At 41.2% G+C, this 24,551-nt stretch overlaps 1 protein-coding gene across 2 annotated transcripts; it reads right to left on the bottom strand.

Moving 5' to 3' along the window:
* Positions 1–360: 360 nt before the first annotated feature.
* On the bottom strand, positions 361–15,622 carry hic1 (hypermethylated in cancer 1). 2 transcript variants are annotated; one of them, XM_085430414.1, is made up of 2 exons: positions 15,559–15,622; positions 361–9,442 (listed from the first exon to the last, which is right to left on the bottom strand). In XM_085430414.1, the coding sequence occupies exon 2, from the start codon at positions 9,423–9,425 to the stop codon at positions 7,224–7,226; it is 2,202 nt and encodes a 733-aa protein (XP_085286540.1). In that variant the 5' UTR covers positions 9,426–9,442; positions 15,559–15,622; the 3' UTR covers positions 361–7,223. The 2 variants fall into 2 exon arrangements, with proteins under 2 accessions (XP_085286540.1, XP_085286539.1); XM_085430413.1 differs by lacking the exon at positions 15,559–15,622 and adding an exon at positions 13,931–14,123.
* Between the last annotated feature and the right edge of the window lie 8,929 nt (positions 15,623–24,551).

Raw genomic sequence — 24,551 nt, 5'->3', positions numbered from 1 at the left:
CTCTGTCTTAAATGAGGCACTCACATGTCTCCATGTGGGAGAATACAGACCTGAAGGCCAGCGTGTTGTAGGAAAATGAACAGAAGTCGTTCGTTTTTGCGGTCATCATTGCTGTGAAATGGTCTCCGCTGTGGTCTTATGTCCCATTCTTTCTTTTAATGTAAAACTCATTTCATGCAAAATAAATTTTCCAAAAACACAAATCATTGCAGTGGTCTACAACAAGTTTTGTTATGAGAGATTTTGCACTGCAGTAATCAAGGGTAATTAAATTAATAAAAATATAAATGTGATCATTTACTGGACTATTTGATTTGGATGTGCAAATTAATTAAATAACTTGACAAACGTCCGTGTAAATCCGTTATGCAATTCATTTTATTGCCAAGTTGATTTCGAGTATAGTAACAAACAAACAAGAAAAGACATTTTTCACATTGGCTTTTAAAAAAAATAAAAGCCTTATCAACATTTTATCGAGACACCATAATCAAATAAAATGATAAAAACCCACAATAAGAATTTACACAAAAGAAATTACCTATAAAACTTTTGACATGCAATAAATACATTCATTTCACTAAAGCAAAGTAAGATCAATATAGACACTGAAATACGCAGAATGCACAAAGAGAAAATACTGTTTTGGTTTAAGTGTATTGCTTTTACTTGTCATTTTGGTATAAAAGGTAAAACCATGTAACAAAAACACCGGACGCTGCTGATGCTTCTGGCACGCCTGGTTCATGCCTGCTGAAATATGATCCTGTCGTCTACTAAAAAAAAAAAAAAAAAAAAAAATCTAATTTCCATTGTAAATTTGTGATGCATGTATTCTGCCATGCATTTTTCCATTTATTCACAGCTACAATTGTCTACGTGGCAGCCTGTGTTCCTGCATAACATATTTGTCCCTGAACCACAGTCGGGCACAACCACCTCAAAATGTCAAAGTGGTCTTCATTAGATCATAATCCATCATTTCTACACTTCTCCTTACCGATTTTCCAAAACCAAAATAGATGCTTGTGCCTTTGTGTACGTAAGTGTGTGTGAGGACCCTGAGGCTCTGTAACATTTTGGCACAGGTTTCAGCGTGTGACGGGTGAAAGCCGTCAGTGGAATCGCCTTTCTTTAAAAATGGGTTTTTCTACAAGAAGCGACACTCCAAACGGAGCAGAGCAAGCTAATTAAATCTGACCTAATCTGGAGCAGCAGTCTGCCATCCAGCTGTGTGTTTATGTGTGCGTGAGCAGGAGTGTGTTAGAGAGATATACAATCGAATATTCTCCCCCGGCTGACTTTCACTGCACCAAATTCCTGCTTGTTTTGTCCTAGCTCTCTGTTTGTCTTCAGATTTAAACTTCTGGAGCAGAAGTTGTGCACTGTAAACTAAGCAATTAAAGCCAAGGTCCACTCAGTGGACTTTGTATGTGTTCAAGGTAGAGAGAGAAAAAGAGATCCAAACAAAACAGATGCAGGAGGATATGGACAGACAGAAGCCCCTTCACTATTTCGCTACAAAGAGCCTACTGTAGGTCATGTGCTGATTTGGTGATAATTGCTAGGCCTGGAAAGAGGGTGTCATTTCCAATGTCACACTGACATGAACGTTAAAATTAAAAACCTGAAATTGACCTGCAGTGATAAAAAAAAAAAAAAGAAAAATAAACATGTCCTCATAAGATTAAATTGGAAGCGGGTGGAAAAAGAGTGGTGAGCAGACACACACAACGCTGCCAGCTTTCCTTTGTTATTTACTGAAGGTTAAGACTATCAAGCACAAGCTATTTTTCTCTCTGTTTCTGCTTCTTTTCCTCTCAACCCTCTCTCTGTTTGTTCTCTCCATCTCAGCGCATGACTTGGCTGGTGCAGCTGAGGCCCGACTCAATTGTGCAATTTCATACATGTTTACTTTACTGGCATCTTTCTGAGCATATTTTCCCTGAACATTTCCTCTCACATTATTCTGCATTTCCTCTACAACAATAAGATGTCTTTAATCTCTCCTTTGTAAGCCATTCCTTGGCTTGAAGATCACAATACAATAATGATGTCAAATACAGGGTTTTTTTGGGTCCGTCATTTGTTGTATTTTAACACATGCCACAAAGTTCATTTTGGAAATTGATCAGGGCTTAAAGAAAAAGAAAGTAGCTCTTCACATAAACATTTAGACAACTGTCTTCTTCAGCATGAAAAACAGCTGGAAGTAAGTGGATCATGGGAGAGGAGGGGAGGCAGCGGGTGCTGTGGGTCAGCGGTTTGTGTTAAGTGTAAGAAGAGAGAAGGCACAGAGAGAGGTGAAGAGGGAAGCTGTGCTTTGAGGGTACGAGGGCGGTGAACGAGTGTGGCCGAGCTCTGCACTGGAGGGAGGAAGAAAAGGAAGCAAAGTGCCAGAGGAAAGGCAATTGTGGGACTTCTAGGGGATCATAAGAGCAATAAAAAATCACAATACAATGATTTTTCCAGAAAAGTGCAGTTCAGAGAAATAAATCAAAAGCAGCTGCTTGTAATAAAGAGCCTCGAAAGTGTCAGGTATCTCCCTTGTACTTCACCCTGCTACACTGTGGGAAAGGCATTCAGACATGTAGATGGGCAGGTGCATTAAGTAGCCACATCAGAAACCTCCCCATGCTACAGTCGTACAATTTATTGCAGGATAACTTCATACTTTTTATACCGAAGGCACGTTTGAACTGACTGACTTCAGAGTCAGTTTTCCCATTTAAAGGACAAGCTTAGGCTTGAATATCAATATCTGACTCTAGCTTATATTTAAACATAAGTGCTCATAAATAGAAAAATATGTACTGTACACAGGACAATAGTAACTTGTGCTCACGTTCTCACGATTACCCACACTGATAATGACTTTCCTAACAAGGTAAAGATGGTTACAAGCTAAGCTCACCGATGCAAACCTCAACGTTTGTTGCTGAGTTTAGTTTTGTGCATCTGCGATGTCTATCGAAAGCTTCAGTCTTTTGTGGCACACCTTGCAAAATATAATAAATGTCAAACAGTGGTATGATTTCAGACTGTGATGCCGACAGGCGGCACAGAGGTGACCTTGGCCTCCTGCGACTGGAAGAAAGCTTAAAGGCATGCTTTGCATTTTTTAACGTTAAAGCCAAATCCTTTTTTGGTCCACGAGATGCTACTGCAGATCATCCAGAGCCCTTTTAACTTCTATAATGTTAGTGTTACAAAAAGTTACAGGACTGGGATGGTTGCCATAAAAAAAGAAAGAAATTAAAAAAGGGGAAATGACATGACAAGTAAAGTACAAAAACAACCCACACCTAATTTTTTGTGGCTTTTGTTAGTGCATTCATTTATATTTGCATTCACTCATTTGATTCTAAAAATTCATTTAACTAATAAACTCTTTAGATGCCTAATTATGTTACGCTCCAAACATCTTCATCAAAACCACTGTGGTGGCAATAAGAGTTTTGCTGGGCTTACTTGTCATATAAATAACATTAACAAAGGCAAAGGGCATAAACCCCATGGGGTGGGTGGCTACATCAGTAAATTGAAACAAGGCTCTTCTAATTAGACTAAGTGAAACAACCACAGAGCAAAGGAAGCACTGCCAAGTTTTTCAATTAGGCTCTACAATACACTCACTGGGGTCTTCCTATTATTTAGTCTTGCCTCAAATTTAAATAAAATGTTCAAAATATGGATATATAGCAAATAGAGGGGAAATTTATTTTAAAAAACCACGAGGATGCCAAAAGCATTGAGTCCACAATATCCTCAAATTCTAACAAAGCATCTAAATGTCTCACCATGCAGCCCTTGAAAGCCTTCAATGCAACATCACTGTGATACTGAGCAGAGATTTATTCCCAAAAAGCAACAAGGGGAAGGAAAAGAGAAGATACAGACTACTTGTTTTCTGAATGGAGAGTTTCAGAAGTGTGGACAGGCTTTCATATTAGGACAATGGCTCGCATCCACCCTGCTGTGCTCTCCCTGCTCCTCTCCCTCCCCGTTCTCCGTCTTTCTATCTGCTTCTGAGTAGAAACACACGGCACATCCTGCTCAGCACAACACACCAGCCAAAAGTTCACTTCCTGCTCCTCAGCTCTTCTCCTTCACACCAACCCTATTCCCAGGACATGCATTACCAGGCCTTCATGCGCTTAAATAGCACAGGGACACACAAACAGACAAGCAACTGCTTCCCCTTTCTAAAGACGTGAAACGCTCCCCTCCAGTAACATTCGCACATAAATGAAATTAAGCAGATTTCAAACAGTGCGCTTCCTACAGAAATGCTCGGGCATTATCTTGGTCTTCCCTCTTATACAGATTTGGTGTGACAGTGGAAGCGGTATGTTATTTTAACTAGTGAAGGGGAGTGTGGAAATTCTCACGACTGCCTCTGCCTGTTTTTTAGGTTTTGAACACATACACACACGTTTGTAGATGAAGCCTCTACTGGTTTTATTTTTATTTTTTCTGCTATGTTCTTTTCCTTTTTTTCTTTTTTTGCAGAGCACCAAACAAAACAAGCTGGCTTCCTGTGTGCTTGTGTGCATGAGCGACCTCCGTCTGACTCTTGTCAAAAGTTCACTAACCTCTGAGGAAAAGGGGGCCAAACATTACGAGGCTAGCTTTCATAGTCAACCAGCAAAGCCACTGCGTGTCTGTTTAAGGAAGTACAGATGATGCATCATGTCTTTCACAGAGAGAGCAAGAGAGGGAGAGAGACACAGAGAGAGAGGGAGATATTTCACAACACAAAGCTTGTCAGCTCAACTTTACTGTAATATATTGATCTCGCTGCCTTCATACTTACTAAACTGTGGTTCAGATATCGACAAGCACTTAAGGTACAAGCATAAATGGCTTTGCCTTATGTTACAACAATGGAACTGGTCAGACATAAATGTCATTGAAGAAGACAAAATAGAAAAAATGTATACCACGTACTATAACAAAAATGTTAATACCACCTTATCTCTCCACAACAAAACTGTAACAACAAATGGATAAACAAAGAATTAACCACAGGTTTAACACAGGACAACGATCCTGTTAATAAAAAAAAAAATACTAAGGTGAGTGTGGGTGAGTGTGTGCATGTATGTGTGTTGATACTGTTGATCTATAGTTTACAAAAGATTAGCATCTCCACGCTGGGTTCAGTCCTGAGGTAAGCACCAATTTCACGTGCGCTGCTTTCAGTTCAAATTAAAATGAAGAAAAGTGACAAGAAACAACATGTTTGATATGATCATATGCTACAGAAAATAAGCCCTTAAATTATCGTTACATTTAAAAAGAAAAAGGAAAAGTAAGTAAGGCACACTGTATGATTTTTTTTTTTTAGCCTTTATGATTCACTACGTCTATCACAGTGTATTTATGGCTTTAATCTTCACATTCACCCTCTGAGGTTGGCATCGGCACTATAGTGGTCAAACATTTCTAATCTGAATTGAGGACTAGTAAAAGTGGACAAAGACCCAAAAAAAGAAGAAAAAAAATGCAACTTCTTTTTTTTTTGGAATAAAGATTTACAAACAAAAATGTGCCTTCAACCCACAATCTTTAAGTGCTCTTTTGTTTTCAGGCTGCTCAGCCAACACACAAATCAGTCATTCATTGTTTCCGCATTTAATACCAGCAGGGCCGAGAGGCAAGGCCAGGACACATTTGCTAGGCTGGGATCTAATGTTAATAAGTGGATCAGAGGGGTACAATGGCAGGCATGAAATGGGACATCACGCCAGCGAGCAGTGTGAATTGTCCAGGAGAAAGTGAGATTTCACAGGGATTACTGAAGCACAGCAGCTGGGAGTGCTACTCACCCGCTGGCTTCCAAGGAAGACCCACAAACCCCTTCTTATGTTCATATCACTGACAGATTAGCAGCTTGCTGTGTGTGAAGGGGGAGCGTATATGCATCCGGTGTTTGGAGTGCTTCTAAGGCAAAGGGCTGAGTAGAGCACTCACTTTGGCCTGTCAACAGTAGCGGGGCTCCCAGACAACAGACTACAGGGGAGGGAGGTCAAATGAGAGGCCGGACGGTGGAACAGAGAAGCATCCAACAAAGCCTCTGACTACTGCTGCTTCACGATTAATCATCAATGAATGGTTTAACTGCTGATGACAGTAAATGACAGATTTCTGTGTCATTAAGCCCTTCCTTACCCCTGCCTCTATGCTCAACTGTATCCATAATTGTAATAATTGCACAATGTCAGCGGCAACACCCATGCTTCATGTACACCATAAGATGAAGCTCCACTGGCCGTGAACGGGGATTAGTGTGTCATCAGTTGGGTATGTGCAATCATGTCCCAGTTATGAGATCACAGGGCTGTGCTTGCTGCATCTCAATAACAACTGAGCGCAAAGGGGTGGTTGTCGAACTGCACAGGAAGTTTCGGCTCATAAGTGGTTGAAAGCTGGGCATAAGGTGGATTCAACTGCTGTCATATAGTACAAGCCCTTTATCCACACAAATATGCAGAGTGGTGAGTGGTGTTACTTTAAAATAAATGGTGATTGGGGAATATATTGCCCTGGTGACTATCAAAATGCTCTTATCATTCAGTCATTTCCCAAGATGGTGAGAAGCTGGAGAGCGAGATACATAAATTGTCCAGTACCCCAAAAACAGGAAATTAAAAAATGAAATAATAGAAAAAAACAGACGAAATGTACTCCCATTCCTTTAAAGTCCAGGTGAGTGGCCTTATTCATATTATAAAAGTTCTGGACAAACCCTGAAATTTGTCCTTATGTGCTTTTTCTTTCTTTCTTTTTTTTTTTTTTTTACAAAGTTGAATAGTACACAGGTTTAGGGTCAGGGATAGTTTTTGTTTTCTTTGGATTCCACCATAATAAAAAATAAATAAAACAATTTTCATTTTGGTTTTCAATTTTTCACTTTGGCTCAATGGCTGTAATCATAGGAAAAAAAGTTTCTTTGCATACACTGTACATAAATACTGTACTTTTTTTTTAAAGTGAGTGTCCCTTGGTCACGTAATAGCACAAAGCTCCTTTATGAAGGAGGTCTTTAGGATACATTAGATGCATAGAAAGGCACTTACAGTCTACACATTTTGGTGTGCATTAGCAGACCAATTGTTTATGGCCTGAGTCTGAGGTGCAGAGATATTGAGTTGAGGTGAATGGAATAAGGATACTGCAAATTGTGTGTGCACACAGACTTATCGGTGATATCACATGTCTTAACTTGGTGAGTAGCGGTCGATGGTTCGGGCGTCAGAGAGGGCCTGTGGGGGCAGTGATTGGCCCAGGATGTCCATCTTGTCGTGGGTGAGGCCCAGGTGTTCAGAGGCCAGTTTGGAGAGTGGATACAGGCTCTCCATGACCTTTGCATCAGCCACCAGTTGCTGCTGCGCTTGGATGAGAAGCTCACTAGCCTTCTCTTGTTTGAGTCCAAGATGCTCTGCTGTGTATTTACTCAGAGGATAAATGCCCTCTGCAAAGTCCAGCTTCAGTTTCCCATCTGTGGTCAGGCTCCCTGCAGTCCCTCCACTGCTGTGCATCTTCATGTGGCTGATGAGATTGCGCTGCTGAGCGAACTTTCCCCCACACACCTGACATTCATAGGGCTTCTCACCAGAGTGAATGCGCATGTGCTCAGTGAGGCGGTACTGCCGGGTGAAGCGCATGCCACAGGAGTCACAGGCAAAAGGTTTGAGGCCCAGGTGGCTACGCATGTGGCGGGTCATGGTACCGCGCTGTGTAAATTTCTTGCCACAAATACTGCAGGGGTAAGGCCGTGTCAGCCAGTGGGTCTTCTCATGTTGGCGCAAAGTGGCTGGATCTTTGTAAGACTTGTCACAGGTGGAACAGCGGTAGGGTCGAATCATCTCCCCGATGCTCGCTGGATTCAGCTGGCTCGACTTGGTCTCCAGGTGTGACAAACTGTTCAGAGTGTTGCTGCTGTTGAGGCTTCCATAACCGTTTGTGTTACTGCTCATGTTTTTGCTGCTGCTGTTATTGCCGTTTCCTATGTCCCCGCCTGAGTTGCCGTACAGCTCCTCTTCCGTGTGTGTCTCCACATGTGCATTGAGCTGCTCTGAGCTTGGGAAGCCTTTGTCACAGGGAATGCACACATACAGATTGTCCCCGAAGCTCTCCGGCTCGTACGGCATGTGGAACCTCCCCATTGGTCCAGTCGGGGATGGGCGACCCTCACTGCTGCCTGTCTCTTCTGTGCCTGACCCGCTCTTGTCATCTGCTCCTTCACTCTCCTCCCCAGTCTTGTGATGGTTATGATGCTGATCTCCATTTTCACCCCCTTCCTCTTCATCTTCATCCTCATCTTCATCTTCAGCTGTGTATGACAGCGGTTCGTGTTTTACCCAGCGGTAGATGTTGCCCATTTCTCTGCCTGCCTCTCCGCCTTCCGTGGGGGTGTCCGGACTTGGGGGGCATGGGTAGCGGTCTGTCCCCTGGGAACCTGAGCGATGCAGGTGGGGAAGGTGCGGGGCTATCGGTTGGTTGAGCGGTGGAAAAGGTGGCGGAGTGAGGGAGCCTCCCTGGTCAGTTGATTCCATTTTTTCTGAGGGGAAAGCTCTGCCATTCATCCCATGGATAGGACTTGTGCGGTCACTCAGAGTCCCATCTCGCTCCTCGTCATTATGAGTGTTCCCCAGATGGGTCTGAGAAGGTGTGAGCTGAGACTGAGAGGTGGGGCTTTTCTTAGAGAGATCAAGGCCGAAGCTGGGTGAGCAGTTCCTGTCGGATAGGGCTGCACGCCCAAGCTGAGAAGGCAGAGGTGACTGCAGAGAGGGGAACACCTGAGAGCCCTGGGTGGAGGTGGGAGCATACAACTCTCCTGTATGAACAGCTAGTCGATGTGGAACAAGCTCCTCTGGTGGTAGTGCCCGGGGTCCGTGGCTGTTCAAAATTCCGCCTGGAGGACAGGATTGAATGACAGGAGTAGAAACCCTATACCTGCCACCACTCCCTAAACCCATGCTATTTGGCCCCATCTTTGAGTAGGGTAGAAATGCTGGACTTGGGCGGGGAGGGTACTTGCCATTTCTTCTTAGCTTCTTTTTGCACAAAGCCACTAAGTCAAGCAGTTGAAGGTAGCTGGCTGCTGCCAAGACAGCCCCTAGATTTGGTTCATTTGGAGAAGTGGGGTCTCCATCACTAAGGCGGCCTGTGTAGATGTAGTCCAGAATTACCCTGAAGACCCCTGGACTCACCATCTCGTGATCGAGGTTGATGAGATTGTCATGGACCACCAAAGACTTCAAGTAGAGGCTGCTGGCAGCCAGAATGTTCTTGTGAGCTCTGAAGAGGGCGTTCTGCACCACGATGATAACATCACACAGGAAGCCCTTGGTGCGTTGGCTGTTGAGTTGCAGGAGGAGATCCCTAGCATGACTTGGAACTTCCATGGCATCCAGCATTGTTTTCAGTCCACCACCTGCAACAACAGATATCTGTAAAACGTCATGCAGCAGTCATCATTTCAAGTCACAATAAGCCAATTAATGTGCAATTTTCTGCACCACTAAAAGTATTATTGATGCATTTCATAATCACAATCTATCAAAAGTTACAATAAACACATTACATTAAATCAGAGTATATTTTCAGAAGTTTGAGTGCCAAAAGCTTTAACAGCAAACGGGCTAGTAATGTAAACCATTAAAAAAAAGACCTCGCATATGGATGCACTTATTAAGATGAATTAACCGCTGTCAGATTTTCTTTTAAAACATAAACAATACTTAAATACGTCTTAATGGAAGCTCACAGTTACGCTTTTATGATTCGCTTATTATTTGCGTAACAGCTATTTAAGCAGATTGACCAGCTTTGACAGTAAAGTGCAAAACTTATGTGTGGAAAGTGCACGGAAAGGCCACTCGGTAGAAGTGAACTTTTGCAAAAGGTGAGCAGTTGCAGTGGTTTTCTCATTATAAGAAATTCAAGTCTTTGCATTCACTTCCTCTGCAGCAAGCAAAAAAAGAGAAAGAGCTCAAGAGAGAGAGCCACAAATATATATTTTGTAATTGCTGGCTTCCTGATAAAGTATTCCAGAAGTGCTGCACACAGTTTTAAACAAAGCTTAGGGACAAATGTTTTGCTAATATGACGAAGAGCAGGTATAAACCTGTGGGGGAAGGACACATCCAAAAAAAGATCGAGATTTCAGCTCCCCTTCTTGCCCAGTCATATAAGGAACACTGAGCGCACGGGATGTAAATCAACATTAGGTGTTTCAATACGCTACGTTGAGGTAGGTTTCAAAGATCCAGTGTGCGCCTACACACACGCGCACAAACATGCACATGTACACGCTCAAATCCCGACAGTAATTGTTCCACCAATCTTAAAACAAACTATATTGGCTGCACGAATGAAATCCCACGTATTGTTCAATCAGTGGCATCTGAGCCTAGTTTACTTACAAGATTAAACGTCTCAAACTGTCCCTAAAGGCTCAGTCTCACTGATGGGAAACAAGCAGCTAAATAAATATCGTGTCATCCATCTGATCGCTGTCTTCCTGACACCAGCTCATTCACTTCTTGTTTATTTCATTAAGTGTACACACTCAGCATAAGAAGGGAGAAGTATGAGTTTAAAAAAAAAAACCTGACAAATGAGTTACTGAGGAATTATGACAATTCCCGAGCAAAATGTGTCAATTTTTTCCTCCAAAAATCTTCCACAGCTAAGACTGAGCATTTTTAAAATGTTGATTGTTCAGCATTAGAGCTGCGAAATCAGACAGAAATGTCATGACTCACAAAATGGAAAATGACAAGTCACAGTCAAGTCCAGCAAGTGATCATCTGATAAGCATCATGCGATAAATATCAAAGGAAATTTCTGTTTTTAACAACAAATGCCATTTTAAAAAAAATAATTCATTTTGAATTTTTTTAAAAGGTCATGTCGTCATTTCCACACGTACAGCTGAACTATTGTATGATCGGAAGTATATCTTTTAAAAAGACAGTTCTAGTAAGGGTAGTACGTGGGCTCACACTCCATCCTGTTTCCAGCTGACATGTGAAGTGCATCCACCGCCGGCTTCTCTTCTTTTCGGCTTTCAGCGGACATAATTTACTAGAAATTTTCATGACATCAAACGAGTTTAAGATCTAAGTAAATATGAAGAATTGACCGAGTAATTTCCATAACTTGCTGAGCTGTTGCAGTCTTCATCGCACTGAGCTGATTACTTGTTACTCTGAACCGTATGTTAACAGACTGTGTACATTCTCTCCTGTATGTGGTTTGTAGTGCACATTTAAGCATTAGAATTTCATCAGAAAGCCTGGCAGAAAACTAAGCCTTCTTTATATCCTGACTTCTGATTAAATACTTCTTCACAGTACATAAAAATCTTTTTCTTAATTGACATATTACAACATCTATGTGCACCTGCAATGTCCTGTGGATACAGCCTAACAATTTTTTTTAGTAATGTTTTGTGATAACAACAGGCACAGTGTTTGTGAGTTTACTATCAAGACAACAAAGACCTCTATGCTTTTGCTCTTTGAGTTGTTTGACAGGCTACAACTTGCCCTTTAAATAAACTCTCGACTTACTATAGCCCCTGACAAAAAGTGAAACATTACAGTAAAAGATGTAATACAAAACGCTTGATCTTGAGGCCATGTGTAAGCTGGCTGCATCCTGTTAGGAAGCTATCGATGATTGCAATATTTAGTCAGAGAACACATCTTAAAGAGAACCTGCTACATGCCGTGAACTTGAAAACACATTTTAAGCCTATAATAAGCCACAAAAACTGCTTGTTTTGTTATGTTAAACATGCGCTGTAATGTTATTCTTCAAGACTGCACATACAGTGCAGTTTCCTGAGGGAAGCTTACAGCTCCCTCGTAGATTGATAGCTTTCTTCTAAAAGACCCCTGAACAGGCTAGAAAATCTCTTATGATTGTTATGTAGTTTATGGCAATGACATTCACCTTTTTGCATTAGATTAATAGTCATTGTTTCTAAGTTTTGTCTGTTTTGTCACTTTTGTGGTTTGGGGTGAAGCAAGACTAAACTTCCTACCTCTGCATACAGCCTCAGTCATATAAACACGCCACACATCTGCTTAAAACGTTGTGCTGATGTTTTATTTTCTTTCTTTTCAATTTGGGACCCATATTCCTATAGCCTTGTTTATTTTAGAATAAATACAAAGTCAGTGTAAATTTTTCGCAAAGACTTTTACCGTACTTTTTTACAACTTCAGCCCACCTAATTTATTTTGTCATTTTTGTGACTCAATGGAGGCTAACTGTTTTAGAGTTTGAAGTTTGGGAAAAAAATGAATAGACTGGGTGTTTGCAGTGATGATTAGTGATTATATTTGACAGTTTGGGTTTTTTTTCGTCACATCAGTAAACAGGATGGGCAGTTAATCATTTTCCTGTTTGATTTCTATATTTCTATAATCCTAAAAATCATCACAAATTTAGAAATAGACTACTGATAAAGACATGAGGGTGACATCTTCTTCATGTAGATTGTAACTGAGTTAACAATGAGATAACGAGATGGTCATATTAACCATGACATTATAATAATCCAAACTTCTATGCTAGTATTACGGAGGTAACCTGTTTGCTTGTTTTTTAAATGATATACTAAAGTTTTCAAAGCAAGTCGTTCCTTTTTTTAATTTCCTTTTTTCCCCTAAGCAATTATCAAAGACAATATGTATGATAATAATTTCTGCAGCTTGCTTGGATGCAGTTATTATTATTGTTTTCCTGTGCGATTATTAAGGAGTAAATTCTTAACTTCGGTGTTGGCTTTGATTTCACTGTTAAAATATACATGTACATACACATCGGAATACTACATGTCGCAAAACAAAAAGTCGTGTCCCGCCTTCGTGAGTCGCCGAGAGGACCCGACCTCTCGGTTTCTAACGTTTTAATTTGCCCTTCACACACTGAGCAGTAAACCGAGTCACGAGTGAATGCATCTCCTCTGCGCTGCAGCGCCTCATCTACCCTCTGCTTCTCCTTATCTCCGCCAAAGAAGAAGAAGAAGAAAAAGAAATGAAATCATCTCCAGAAACAGGCCGATTTCACCTCATTGCGCTACGAGGTGTATCACACAGCTGTTTCTTATAGCAACTCTTTTTTCCCTTTTCAGACCTGTCAGCAGCATTGAGAGAGCATCTCTTTCCGGGCAGCTGTGTAAAGTCTCCACTTGTACAAAGGAAACCAGAAATTTATACACTGCAAATCACCCCCCACAAAAAAAAAAAAAATTCATATAACGCTCTCCTGCGCTTGTGTCCTCACCTAAGCTCCGCACTGCTGTTGTTACACATAAAGACAGATCCCCAGTGAGGACTTTGCTTAAGGATTTTGTTGCAGCATCCCTGACAAATTTATAAGACATTTATTTTACTAAATACAGCTTTTTAAAAATGTATTTATAGTTTTAATTCTGAGTTTTTAACGTTTTTAAAGTTTTTTTCAAATACACTATCAGTCAATATAAAACACGTTAAAATCTCATTTTACAGAGGGATTTTTTTTCTTGTTTTGTACTCGAAGCGTGTCAGATTATTTTTATTTGAAAACCGCCGGTTACATCGGCGTGATCTTGAAGAAATATACAAATTACCAGCTTCCTCTTTACGTGACAATTTTTTATAACGTAAGGAACAAGGTATTAAACAATTCTATGTTTCAACCAATGCGAATTAAATGCGCTATAAAGAACATGTGCAATGTTCCGTGTCCGAATTAAAACAGGATTTAAAAAACAGAGAAAGACGCCATATGTTGTAAAACAAGTTCCACTAATATCTCATCGACTCCAGGAAGTTTCCTTCTGAAAGCACGCACAGAGTTCAGTCATTATTAATAGAAATGTCATCCTTCCCCTCTTCTTGCCTCTGTACATATCAGCTCTTACCTGCATGCCCGATGTCTTCTGCCATCCGATCTAAGTCTCCCTTAATGATCATCTCAGCAGTCTCTAGGAGTCATATCTGACGTTTCAGCTTTGAACTGCCAGCCTCCAAAAAACCATGCCAGTTTTCCGAGCTCGTCTGCCAGCTCTTTTTTTTATGATTATTAATTGATATGAATTTCTTTTCACTCCTTAGGTCCGTCCTCCCACCCACTTTCCTCCCTCTCCCTCTGTCTCTCTGTCTCTCTGTCCCTCCTCTCCCCTCTTTCTCGTCCCCTCCTATAAAAAAAAAATACGTGCTTAGTACAGCATCATTTTCCTCCCTTTTTTTCAAGTAATTTCCTTAGCTATTTTTGAGTTGGAGCAATAACGCGCACAGGGATGATAATGGACCCTCTATGCGCCCTAAGTGTTTTAGCGCCCCGTGTGATGTCAGTCTATAATAAAACTAAAAGGTAAAATCGAGGGCAGGAACTTCATGTGACCCCGACTTGAACTTCTCAACACATCGTCTTAAAGAGACAGGCAGCAATTGTATACATATGTGTGTGTTATACCTATGATCCTTAGGTAGCCCACCTTAATTTTAGACAGAAGCGTAATGACGGAAATAGCTTGCGTTGTCAATAACATGTCAGGAGCTTAAAGCAGTCAGACTTCTTCCATAACGACGCTGATTTTATTTTTATTTTTTTCTTCAAAACTCAGCTCAAAATTCAATCAAGTTCAATCACAAATCACTAAGGGAATAAATGTGTTGATATTGTATAATTGAAGCCGTTTCATTGAATAAATCAAAAAAACGGTTAAAATAAAAGTGTCCGTGTCCTTTTCTCCAGACTTCCCCTGACAAAAACCTGCCACAATACGAGCCTTAAAGAAAACAATTAGCCTCCGTTACAGGGAAAGTTAAAGCAGGTTAGATAAACTTTGGGCACCTTAAAATTCTCTCTCGCGCGCGCGTGCGCTCTCCCTCACCCGCTCAGGTAAAACACCTGTTGCGCAGTTAAAGCCCTCGATCATGACCCGGATTGGTGACTGAACCAAACACCAGTACGAGTTTGGGATACAAAGGGAAACTAGCAACTCGATGACACGAGGGCCTTTTCTTGGCTACTTAAAAATAATCAAGCTCTTCCTCTGATGTCATATTTTTAAGATAAGTAATGAAGTCAAAGTTGTGCGCCCTCGCAGGTAGTGCCATGATGACGGTTTTTAGATAAACAGAAATTGTATTTCCCTTTTCTGAAGAAGTCCTTTGCAGCTTCTCTATAAAGTATTTAAATTAATTACGTGAAACTTTATCTAATATCTATTACAGTTTCCTATTCTGTGCCAGCACAACGTTTTTTCACCCCGTTTCCAGTTTAGTTGAATAACTTGCATGTTGTTTGCCAAATATCAACAGAAAACCTAAGTCTGAAATATTGCATATCAAATGAGCGGTGGTGCTATAATCCAGATGTTACCGTCTCTGTCAGTACGGGTTACATCAATCTGCTCAAAAGGAAAAGACCTGGGGAAGCATACAGTAATTGGATCAACTCATCTCTGTAATTCAATAAAACTGCTCATTCTGACACGTCTGCCTGTGTGCCATCCCCGCCTTTCTACCCGTTTCTCAATCTTACCTCGGACTCATGTCTGGTGCTCTGGCCGTATGTCTTCTCCCCTTTTCGGCATTCCCTCAATAAGATCTCCGCAGTTCCCTCAGTGTCCAGCTCTCTCTCAAAAACTTCTCTTCCGCGTAAATTTGCAGCCCCCTCTCTCCCGGTCTCCCCCTCTTTCACCTTCTTCCACACACTGAATTTCTCACGTGTTAACAAGACTGTCTGACACTTCAGACTGTGTTGAGGTCCGTTCGGACCAAACCTGCCGGCTGAGACTTTACGCGCACAGCGACACCCAATGGCAGTGAGTCCCAAAGGCCTTATCGAGAGTGGGACGCGGGTTGCAGTGATGTTGGGGGGATGAAAAAGTCGGTAAGCGCTGGCCTCTAATTTGTGAACGCCATATGACAAGCGTACAGTAACTTATAAACCAGTTATATTGATAAGATAAGATCAGCCACGTCGTTCGCCAGAATGTCAACGAGAGACGGCTGCATATTAAGGGTAAGCACAGGGAGAGTGCCATAGTCATTGTTCATTTTCACGATAAAATGCGTTGTTATGTAAGAATCATTCAGAAGTACAAACACCCCCCAGCAGCTTCCAGTTAAAAATTACAACAAAAAGCTTTAGGTACTTTTACTTCTAACAACTATATTACATTGTATGATTATCTTGTTGAGTCATTAACACGTTAAAAGGTCTTTAATGATGTAATGACTCGTATTTAAGTCGATTTTAAGTGCTTTATATGCTGCATAACAGAGTATTTATATGTGTGGTGTACTAATGCTTAATTTAAGAAGCGACTGCAGTTGCCAAATGTAGCTGACTACAAGTACAGTATGTCTCTCAGGAGAAGCGTAAAGTAGCAGTAAACGTTTAAGTAAACGCTGTACCTTAGTATCTTTTCACGCAGAGTAGTTGAGCTGAGCATTAGTGAACATTAGCAGTAGACTAATAAAAAGCCTTAGACTCCCTTTGTATCAGTTGCACTCTGAGCTGTTATTACAAATCAAACAAAACATGTGCACAAAAATGCTGTGTTTTTATGGCTCCTAATTAGTTTCAGTACCTTTGAAAAAGTACATTTTGATTCTGCTTGCAAACTATAACAAGCAGGAATCATCACCTTTAACTGCATTTGGACGGATTATGTTATTCAGGCCTCAAGCCTTTCTATAACCATCCAAAAGCTTCTTGTTTTTTTAAGACCGCAGACTGAAATTGATGAAACAAATTATTTTGCCATCATATTGAGAGAGACAGCCGATGTGATTCGGTGAAACACTTACCAAACTGAGGCCGATTCATGTTTGTTTTGATCACAGCAGCAGCATCTGACAATGTCATAAAGCACACAGGGCCTCTTCCTCTTTAAATTATCCAACCTCAAGGTGCTGGTCTTTCACTGAAATGCTCTGCTTCAAAACTTAGTGCCTGGTGAAGTTGGGGAAGGTATTGTCTCTGACTTCCATGTTCCCTTGATGAACTGATGATAACCTCACAGACAGAGAGAGACAGAGTTTTCTGTAGGTGGAGATAAATATCTTCTATCAAGGATATGACAGAGTTTCAATTCATAGTCCAAAATAGTTTCCACCAAAGGAAACGTTGTTGTGACGTCATTTTGTCAGGTAGGCTATATGTAGATTTAAAAAGGAGTATAGGGCTGGCAGCATTTTTACCCATTTAAATCCTAATAGTCTCAATATTTACACGATAACTGTCTCTGATTTTTATTAATTCCAATTATTTGTTGGCAGAAAGCATTTAAGATGACAGATTAGACATATGCAGGCTTTACATTTGCCTAGAAAATTTCAGTTGCTATATGATTTTTTTTATTAAGGAGTTATGACACATCTGTAAAGAACAATGAATAAAGAACAACAATCTAATTGATGCCTTCAAATGTAAACTATTTTTTAAAATGCTCTAATCACAAGGCTAGAATAGGTAAAATCTAAGAGTGAATAACAGCTGTTTAACAATCAGCAAACTGTGATGCTGCCTGTTAAGGAAAAGTCTCCGGTTTTGCAAAATTGATATAAAAAGAGACACAACCTTTTAATCTTAGCAGTATTAAGCAGCCTATCATTCACTACGTGCAATACTCAAAACTAGTCTTTTAAGGACAGGGGAGGGTGGAGGGTGGGAAGAGTAACTATAAATATGCAGTAAATATGTAAATGTAGTAGTTTCATAACCAATAAATGATACAAGAACTTGAATAGTTCCAACAATATGCATTCAATCAACTTTTGACAGGCTTTATTCAAGCCAAACTGGAAGTCTGTCTTCAAAGCCCAGGGTCTGACCAGTTTACGGATGCATCATAACCAATTAATATCATTTTTTTAATATCACATGTTTCTGAGAGCGCTATAACAACACTTAAGGAAGAGAGCATGATCTTGTTTGTTGCTTGCAAACATATTGATACGCTGTCTAATAGTGAGCACCCCAGAACAGCTTGGACAGATGAGATTAAAGGCAAATACAGTGGTTTTGATATGAACAACAGTGGCATGTGCTCAGTCTCTGAGGAAAGAGTCATCACATGACAGCGCGGTCACGATTTCATTTGTAGCTAGGGACTTGTGTTGCTTGTCATCCTCTGTCTTTCCCTCTATGTTTTATGCCTCTTTGTTGCTGACTGTCCAATAAAAGCAAATATGCCATAAATAAACCATTTTTCCCAAATATAAAACTACATAAAAGTTTCTTAATTTCAGTTGTTTTGTGTGTCTCTAGGTACAACTATTGTCTTCCCAGACAGGCGTTATCTCTTTAATCAATCAGCCTCCTGAGGCTTGTGCTGGACATTAAACTTCAGCCTGTCAAAACACAATTTAACATGCCGTAATCTGGAGCACAGCAAACCTGAATGGCTGAACTTTTAATGAACTGAAAAGGCCTCCAAATTGCTGGTTGTAAGCAATGATTCAATTAAAGTTGCAAGCGCAAAGGCCCAGACACAGCCCAGGGAGCACATCCCAAAGCCTGTGCCTGACTACTTTCCCAAAGACCAACACTTGGTCAGGAACCAGAGCTGGAGATAAGGCAGGCTGAACAGCTAAATCCCTTAACATTTTGCTGTCACTCTCTAAATCACACACCTTTCCCACAGTTTCTCCAAGTGTGAGCATGCAAGTTGTACATGTGACATATCTCACTGAAGATTGGTGGATATGGAAACACAGTGAGGCGTTGAATAGTCTGAACGACTGCAGCCAACTTCTTCAGACATCTTCGATCAGATATGTTGCAGGGTCATCGTGTCTCTAAGGCCCAGTCCACCTTGTTTCAATTAAGACTTTGAGTGACGAATATTGCAATTACCTTATTATTGCTCCATTTCTGTCTGCCAGCACAGACAAAGCAGGTCTGGACAATAGACAGGACAGTCTTAAAGTAATTTTAAGACTTTGAAACAGACTATCTGAGTGTAATCTTCCACACTTTTCTCAACTACTAACATCAGGTCTTTTGCGCGCTCTCTTTTCTGTCTTTCATTCTCATCAATCATCTCTCCGTCCGTCCTTACTTTCTTTCCTTCCTTCCTTCCAGTGGACATGGCCACACATATCTCCAGATGCTGGCTGTGGCCGCCTCACCATACCAGACGCACACCCCTCCAGCTTCAGATTCCCTTCACCACCAAAAATTGAATGGTAGGCTCAACATTTACACACAGACCTCTCTTAATTCATTGTAATGAGCAGTTGCACGACAGCTTTAGTACATAGGCGTGCAAGGCATGTCATCTGAATAAGCAGAGTTGTTGTGTGCGTTTGGCCTCTATTCTGGGTTGCCCATCTGATGGTGATGCACAATTATCTTGCCATGATTAGTGCCAGATAAGAAATACTTGAAAGGCAAGAGTGGTATGGGGGGATGAATAAATGCAAGATAGTTTCTGGGTTGAGAACACTCACACCATAGCATATTTTATTCTCTAAACATTTTCGACTATTTGACCTTCACAGTTTGTTAATGTATCCAGTCAATTAATATAAATTAAATTAAAATATACAAAAATATTGGAGCCACTTAAAATAATAATAATAATAATAAACAAAATTTATTTAGCATTTTAGGAAACTGGATTTTTCACCTATTCTTGCAATCATTGAGATAAGAGCATTAAATAAATAGTATTAATTCTGTATGGTAAACAGACTTCATTTAAACGTTAATAATGGAAGCAAGGCAGCTTACATGTTGAAATCTTTTTTGATTGTACATATTAGATATTGCAGTGAAATTGTGTTTTAAAGGTGCAAGGAGACATTCTTTGGGCTACCATAGAGGTAAAAGCACAATTTCAAAATGTTCATTTAAGGTCTACTTCTGAGCTTTAACCTGAGCTCTGTGACTCTCCCTCAGCTGAGGGAGTTTATCCTGTTGTTTATGTAATTATAATTCAAATTTCCATTTTCTTACACTTGAAGAATCGAGAAAAATCATGTGAAACAAACATAATACTGACACTGATATGGCATCCATCCAGTGCTCACTCTCCGTTTAGCTGCGGTTGGGTTTCCACCGCCTCCTCAGAGATGCATATGTATCTAGCACTTTAGCAGTTAAATGCTCTATTATCACCAGATAGTTGCCAACTTTTTCTACAGTTTGAGGCTGAGCAGGCATGCAGTTGGTTTTTTTCTCTTTTTTTTTAATGAACATTTGCCTTCAGGACAGTAAAGTTGTGGCAAAAAAGAAAAATCCACATCATGAGCTGAAAGATGCTAAAATGCTCTTTAAAGCAGATTAACTGCTTTTAGGTTGTACTTTTCTGCCCGCGTATGACTGCCAGACAGTTATGTGATCTGGTGTTAAAGGGAGATTGAAATGGGAACATATTTTTTCGACTGATACTGAAACTGAGTAAGTAGTGCAACACATATCTGGCCTCCTCCTGAACTGCAGTGTGGGTATCAGTAACTATGTTAAAATCTGTGTATCTGTGTGCGCACATGTGTGTAGGCCAATCCAACGGGCGCCTGTGCAGCACATGGCTGTCCAATGCATGGTCTCTGCTCCCTGGTCTCTCCTCATTAGCCTCACACAATGCAAACATTCCCCTTCCCTCCCACTCCGCCACCCCTCCTCTCTCGCTTTCTCTCTCTACCTTCTACTCACAGTGCACACAGGGGGAAGAGCAAACCTTTTGTTTTCTGTGTCCAACCTGTGCACAGCTCCAGCCCTCCTCCTTTTTTCTCCTTCTCCCCTCCACTGACTAAATCTCTTTTCCGGCTTGATACTGCCGAAAACCATATGGTGTGTGACATCATCAGGGCAGGAAGCAGGGAGAAGGGAATGATAGAGCTGGGGAGAGATTGGCTTGCCAGGTCTCTGTGCAGTGATATCAGCAGAAAAGCACTCTTGGAGGCCCGTTGGGGGGTGAAAGCAGAGCAGGTTGGAATTTATTCTTTTCTTTTTTTAAAGATTTCACTCCCACCTGGATAATCAGAGGGTGAAGGAAGGCAAGTAGAGAGGCAGTGTGCACCTTAAAGGGAATATTGATGACATTTGTTAACATCCGAGGTCATGGATTGTTGGCCTTGTGAGCCTATTATAAATTGGTGTGCAGGTGTTGCTGCAGCGCTTTTGTTAAAAAATGCCCCAAACAATCTGGATCAGAGGGATTTCAGATTGTTGCAAACTAGGTTTGGACCATATTTAGATGCTTTGGACTCATCCTGTTATCCTTAAAACTTCTGCAGATCATCTGTCTACCTCTTCCTTTTCGTCGCTGGCAGTCCCAATCTGCTCACCAGGCTTTATGTCTGTCAACCCCCTTCCTCCTCCTTTTGTTCTCTGGGTGAACTCTCCGGCTTTGTTGTGAGATCCTGGTCTCCATACCATCACTCCGGACCCATCCAGCTCTCTATCAACACACACATAGATACACATAAACACTCAGTTAGACACTCACACAGTCAGCATCTTTGTCTTTCACACACAAACACACATGCACTAAAATACCCTTTCCCTTCTGATTAATGGAAGAGCTGGGGAGTGTGCCAGGCGAGAGGGTGGGAAAGGAAAGGAACGGAACGGAACGGAACGGAAAGGAAAGGAAAGGAAAGGAGAGGAGAGGAGAGGAGAGGAGAGGAGAGGAGAGGAGAGGAGAGGAGAGGAGGGGCTGCTGCTGCAGCTGTGGTTTTGGAGTCAGTCTCAGCACCCCCTTGCTGCCCCCTCTCCATCTCCTCTCTGGCTCCTCCGAGGACACGAGCCTTGGCCAAGCCCCAGGAACCAGGGAGTCAGGACCAGGCTAAGAGGGAGAAAAAGGGGAACAACAGAGGGAAGGAAGGATAACACAAAAGAAAGAGAAAAACAGAGCTGACCTAATATGCAAGTATTGTCAGGCAGCACCTACAAAAACAGGGGAGCATGTGAGATGTTCATCAAACGTTTATGAAAATGTTACAAAAAGCATAATTTTTCCAAAACATTTGATAAAGTGTGTTTTTTAATTTAATACTGGTGCTGTCATTTGGTTTTACAATGCATCAAAAACATACTCAGCTCTGAGTTGGCACAATATTAATATTACTTAAAAGCCGGATAATCTTTTTTTGTTTTTTGAAAACATATTAACATTTTACTGGAATGTTTTTTTAATCGTTTTTAGGCATCTGCATTGTGTTTTTGATCAACAAAAGCATGCGTGAAAACTCATTTATATTTCATATGTACGGTAAGTGAGCTTCAATTTATTTATTTTTTGTGCTTAATACTTTATAAAAATTAGAACACCTGTGATATGCTTCAGCTTCTCTGCAAGCTGCATTTGGACAAGGGGTTAGGAAAATCGATGGATGGAAAATATTTAAGCAAAAATAAAATAATTAGTCAAATTTAAATATTCAGATGTGCGAGCGATAATACACATAATAACAATAACTTTATACTAAATCTCACTATTACTCAAGCAAATAAGCTCCATAGCACGTAGGCAGCATTGTTTCTAAAGAGTGCCTTAGAAATTTGTGCCAAAATAATTTTTGCCAATATCTACTTGATTACAGAACATTTTTCCCCTGTAAACACGCAAAGGCAGCTAATGACTGCCTCATATCCCACTTTTAAAATTTTGCTGTAAGTAAAGTTTAATTTGCAGTAAACCATATGTACTGTGTGCTGCTCAGAGTGTACATAGTGCCATATGTATACACAGGTCATCTAAAGATGCTTGCCAATTACTGTACACGTATGATAAACCTAAGGTTACTAATCAAATATATCTGTGCGCAGAGTGTGTCAGCAACACTCTCTGCTCCATTAAAACTTAAATAGGCCTACTTGAGGCAAATTATTGCAGTCATATTGTTCATTCTCAGAACTGTAACTCCAATGAGTTTGGCAAAGAAATAAAATAAAACAAGTACAGTTTCTCATTTTTTTAATAAGCATTTTTGCTTGGACCAGATCCAGTGAGGTTGGCCTGAGGATGGCATGAGAAATGGCAAACTTTACAGGATGAGCCTATGAGAAAAACCACGAGTTGAACACTTTTGGTCTACACTTGGCTAGCTTGCTGCTCCTTTGTACTGTATAAACTAAATTTAGCATTAAGTGCAGAAGTGGAAAGTTTTCTGTCAACAGAAGAGATGGTGTGACTTGTCATAGTTGATGGGTGGGGCAGATAGAGTTTATTTACAGAAAGCTCATCTTTTGTATCTGAGATAAGCTCATCAGCTCCGAGCTTTATTAACATATGACTTGACCCAAGCCTGACTCTTGCTTGGGTCTGCTTGTGTGTGATTGCACCCCAAATGTAATCTGCTCACCCACTCCGCAACGCAGTCCCGGCTTAGTGTGCGTTTGAGGCCTACCTTCTCTTTCTCTCGTTCCCCCCACTAGTCAGTGTTTTATGGGCTGTGTGCTGCGGTGCGGTGACCTCGCTCTCACCCCGGTGCCACCCAGCCGGTGCAGGATTCAGGCGCGCATGGCCCCTGCCAAAACCCCATAGCGCCACATCTGCAATCCATAAACGCCAGCCACTCTCGCTCTCCTTACTCCCTCGCCCACACCGCCTCAGACTCTCACACTCCTCCATTTCACTCTCTCTCTCACTGGCTCTCTCACCCACTAATGTTTTATTTTAATTTCCAAATTCTATGCATCCCCCCTTTTTTTTTTTTAACATTCCTTTGACTGCTTCCTCCCACCACTTCTGGCTTTATTCAGGCAGAACATCAACTAGTTCTTCCCTTATCTCTCACTCCCTCGCTGCCCCTTTTCTCTCCTTCCGTTTCTTTATCCACATCCAACGGAAAAATCTCTCACCCATTATATCTTCTGTGAGAGCCAACTGAGTGTGGTGGCAGTGAACTGGGAACCACAAGACATTCCTGATCCAAACAGCACTAAGTCACCAGCATTCAAGTCTTCAGAGGGTGGCCTTTGCCAAACACACACTTCACTTATGGGCTGGATTCAGTCTTACCACGTCGCAGTTGGTCCCCAAACAGCTAAATGTTTATCTGTTTCAAATTGATAGTGTCAGGGAAAAATGTAGTGCACGCATCTAAATACAGTTCCATTTTTGTATGTGTTAGTGTAAGAGCGTTCTCCATCATCGGGGTATTGAAGTCCCCCTCCCCTTTAGCGGCAGAGCATACTCTCTGCCTCTCAGCCTGAACAAGATGTGTTCAACACATCACTGTTGCTGTGCCCCTGTAGGAATCCATAGTGAGGTACTAAATATATGAAGTGTTACCTCAAAACTGTCCAGTGCTCCCACCTTCCCTGGCTCCAAAAATAGTAGGGACATTTGTCTTTCTTGCATTGTCTTTTTTTCAATTTATGTAATTTTTTTTCCACTGTTCTCAAACAAAAATGCTCAGGGTGAACTTTTTTGCCTCCCTCCATCTTCTTTTCTTGGATCATGTTCTCCACTTCATCCAAAAGACTTCACCTTCAGGTTTCCCAGACACACTGGCATGCCTTTATGGTGCAATCCCAACAGAGTCCACGGATGAATCATGTTGCTGCAGGCA

Source organism: Copadichromis virginalis, linkage group LG14 (assembly GCF_057382275.1).
Source record: "Copadichromis virginalis isolate Kocher_CV1m ecotype Utaka linkage group LG14, C_Virginalis_male_GT1.1, whole genome shotgun sequence".
In the NCBI taxonomy this organism is placed as follows: domain Eukaryota; kingdom Metazoa; phylum Chordata; class Actinopteri; order Cichliformes; family Cichlidae; genus Copadichromis; species Copadichromis virginalis.
This window is presented reverse-complemented; position numbering and strand designations above follow the sequence as displayed.

What these genes read in the sequence shown, in the direction of transcription:
- hic1 (XM_085430413.1), bottom strand. Translation starts at nt 13,982, where the DNA reads ATGATCATTAAGGGAGACTTAGATCGGATGGCAGAAGACATCGGGCAT. An exon ending in AGAAGACATCGGGCATGCAG is followed by an intron (nt 9,443 to 13,930) that starts GTAAGAGCTGAT and finishes CTGTTGTTGCAG; the next exon opens with GTGGTGGACTGAAAACAATG.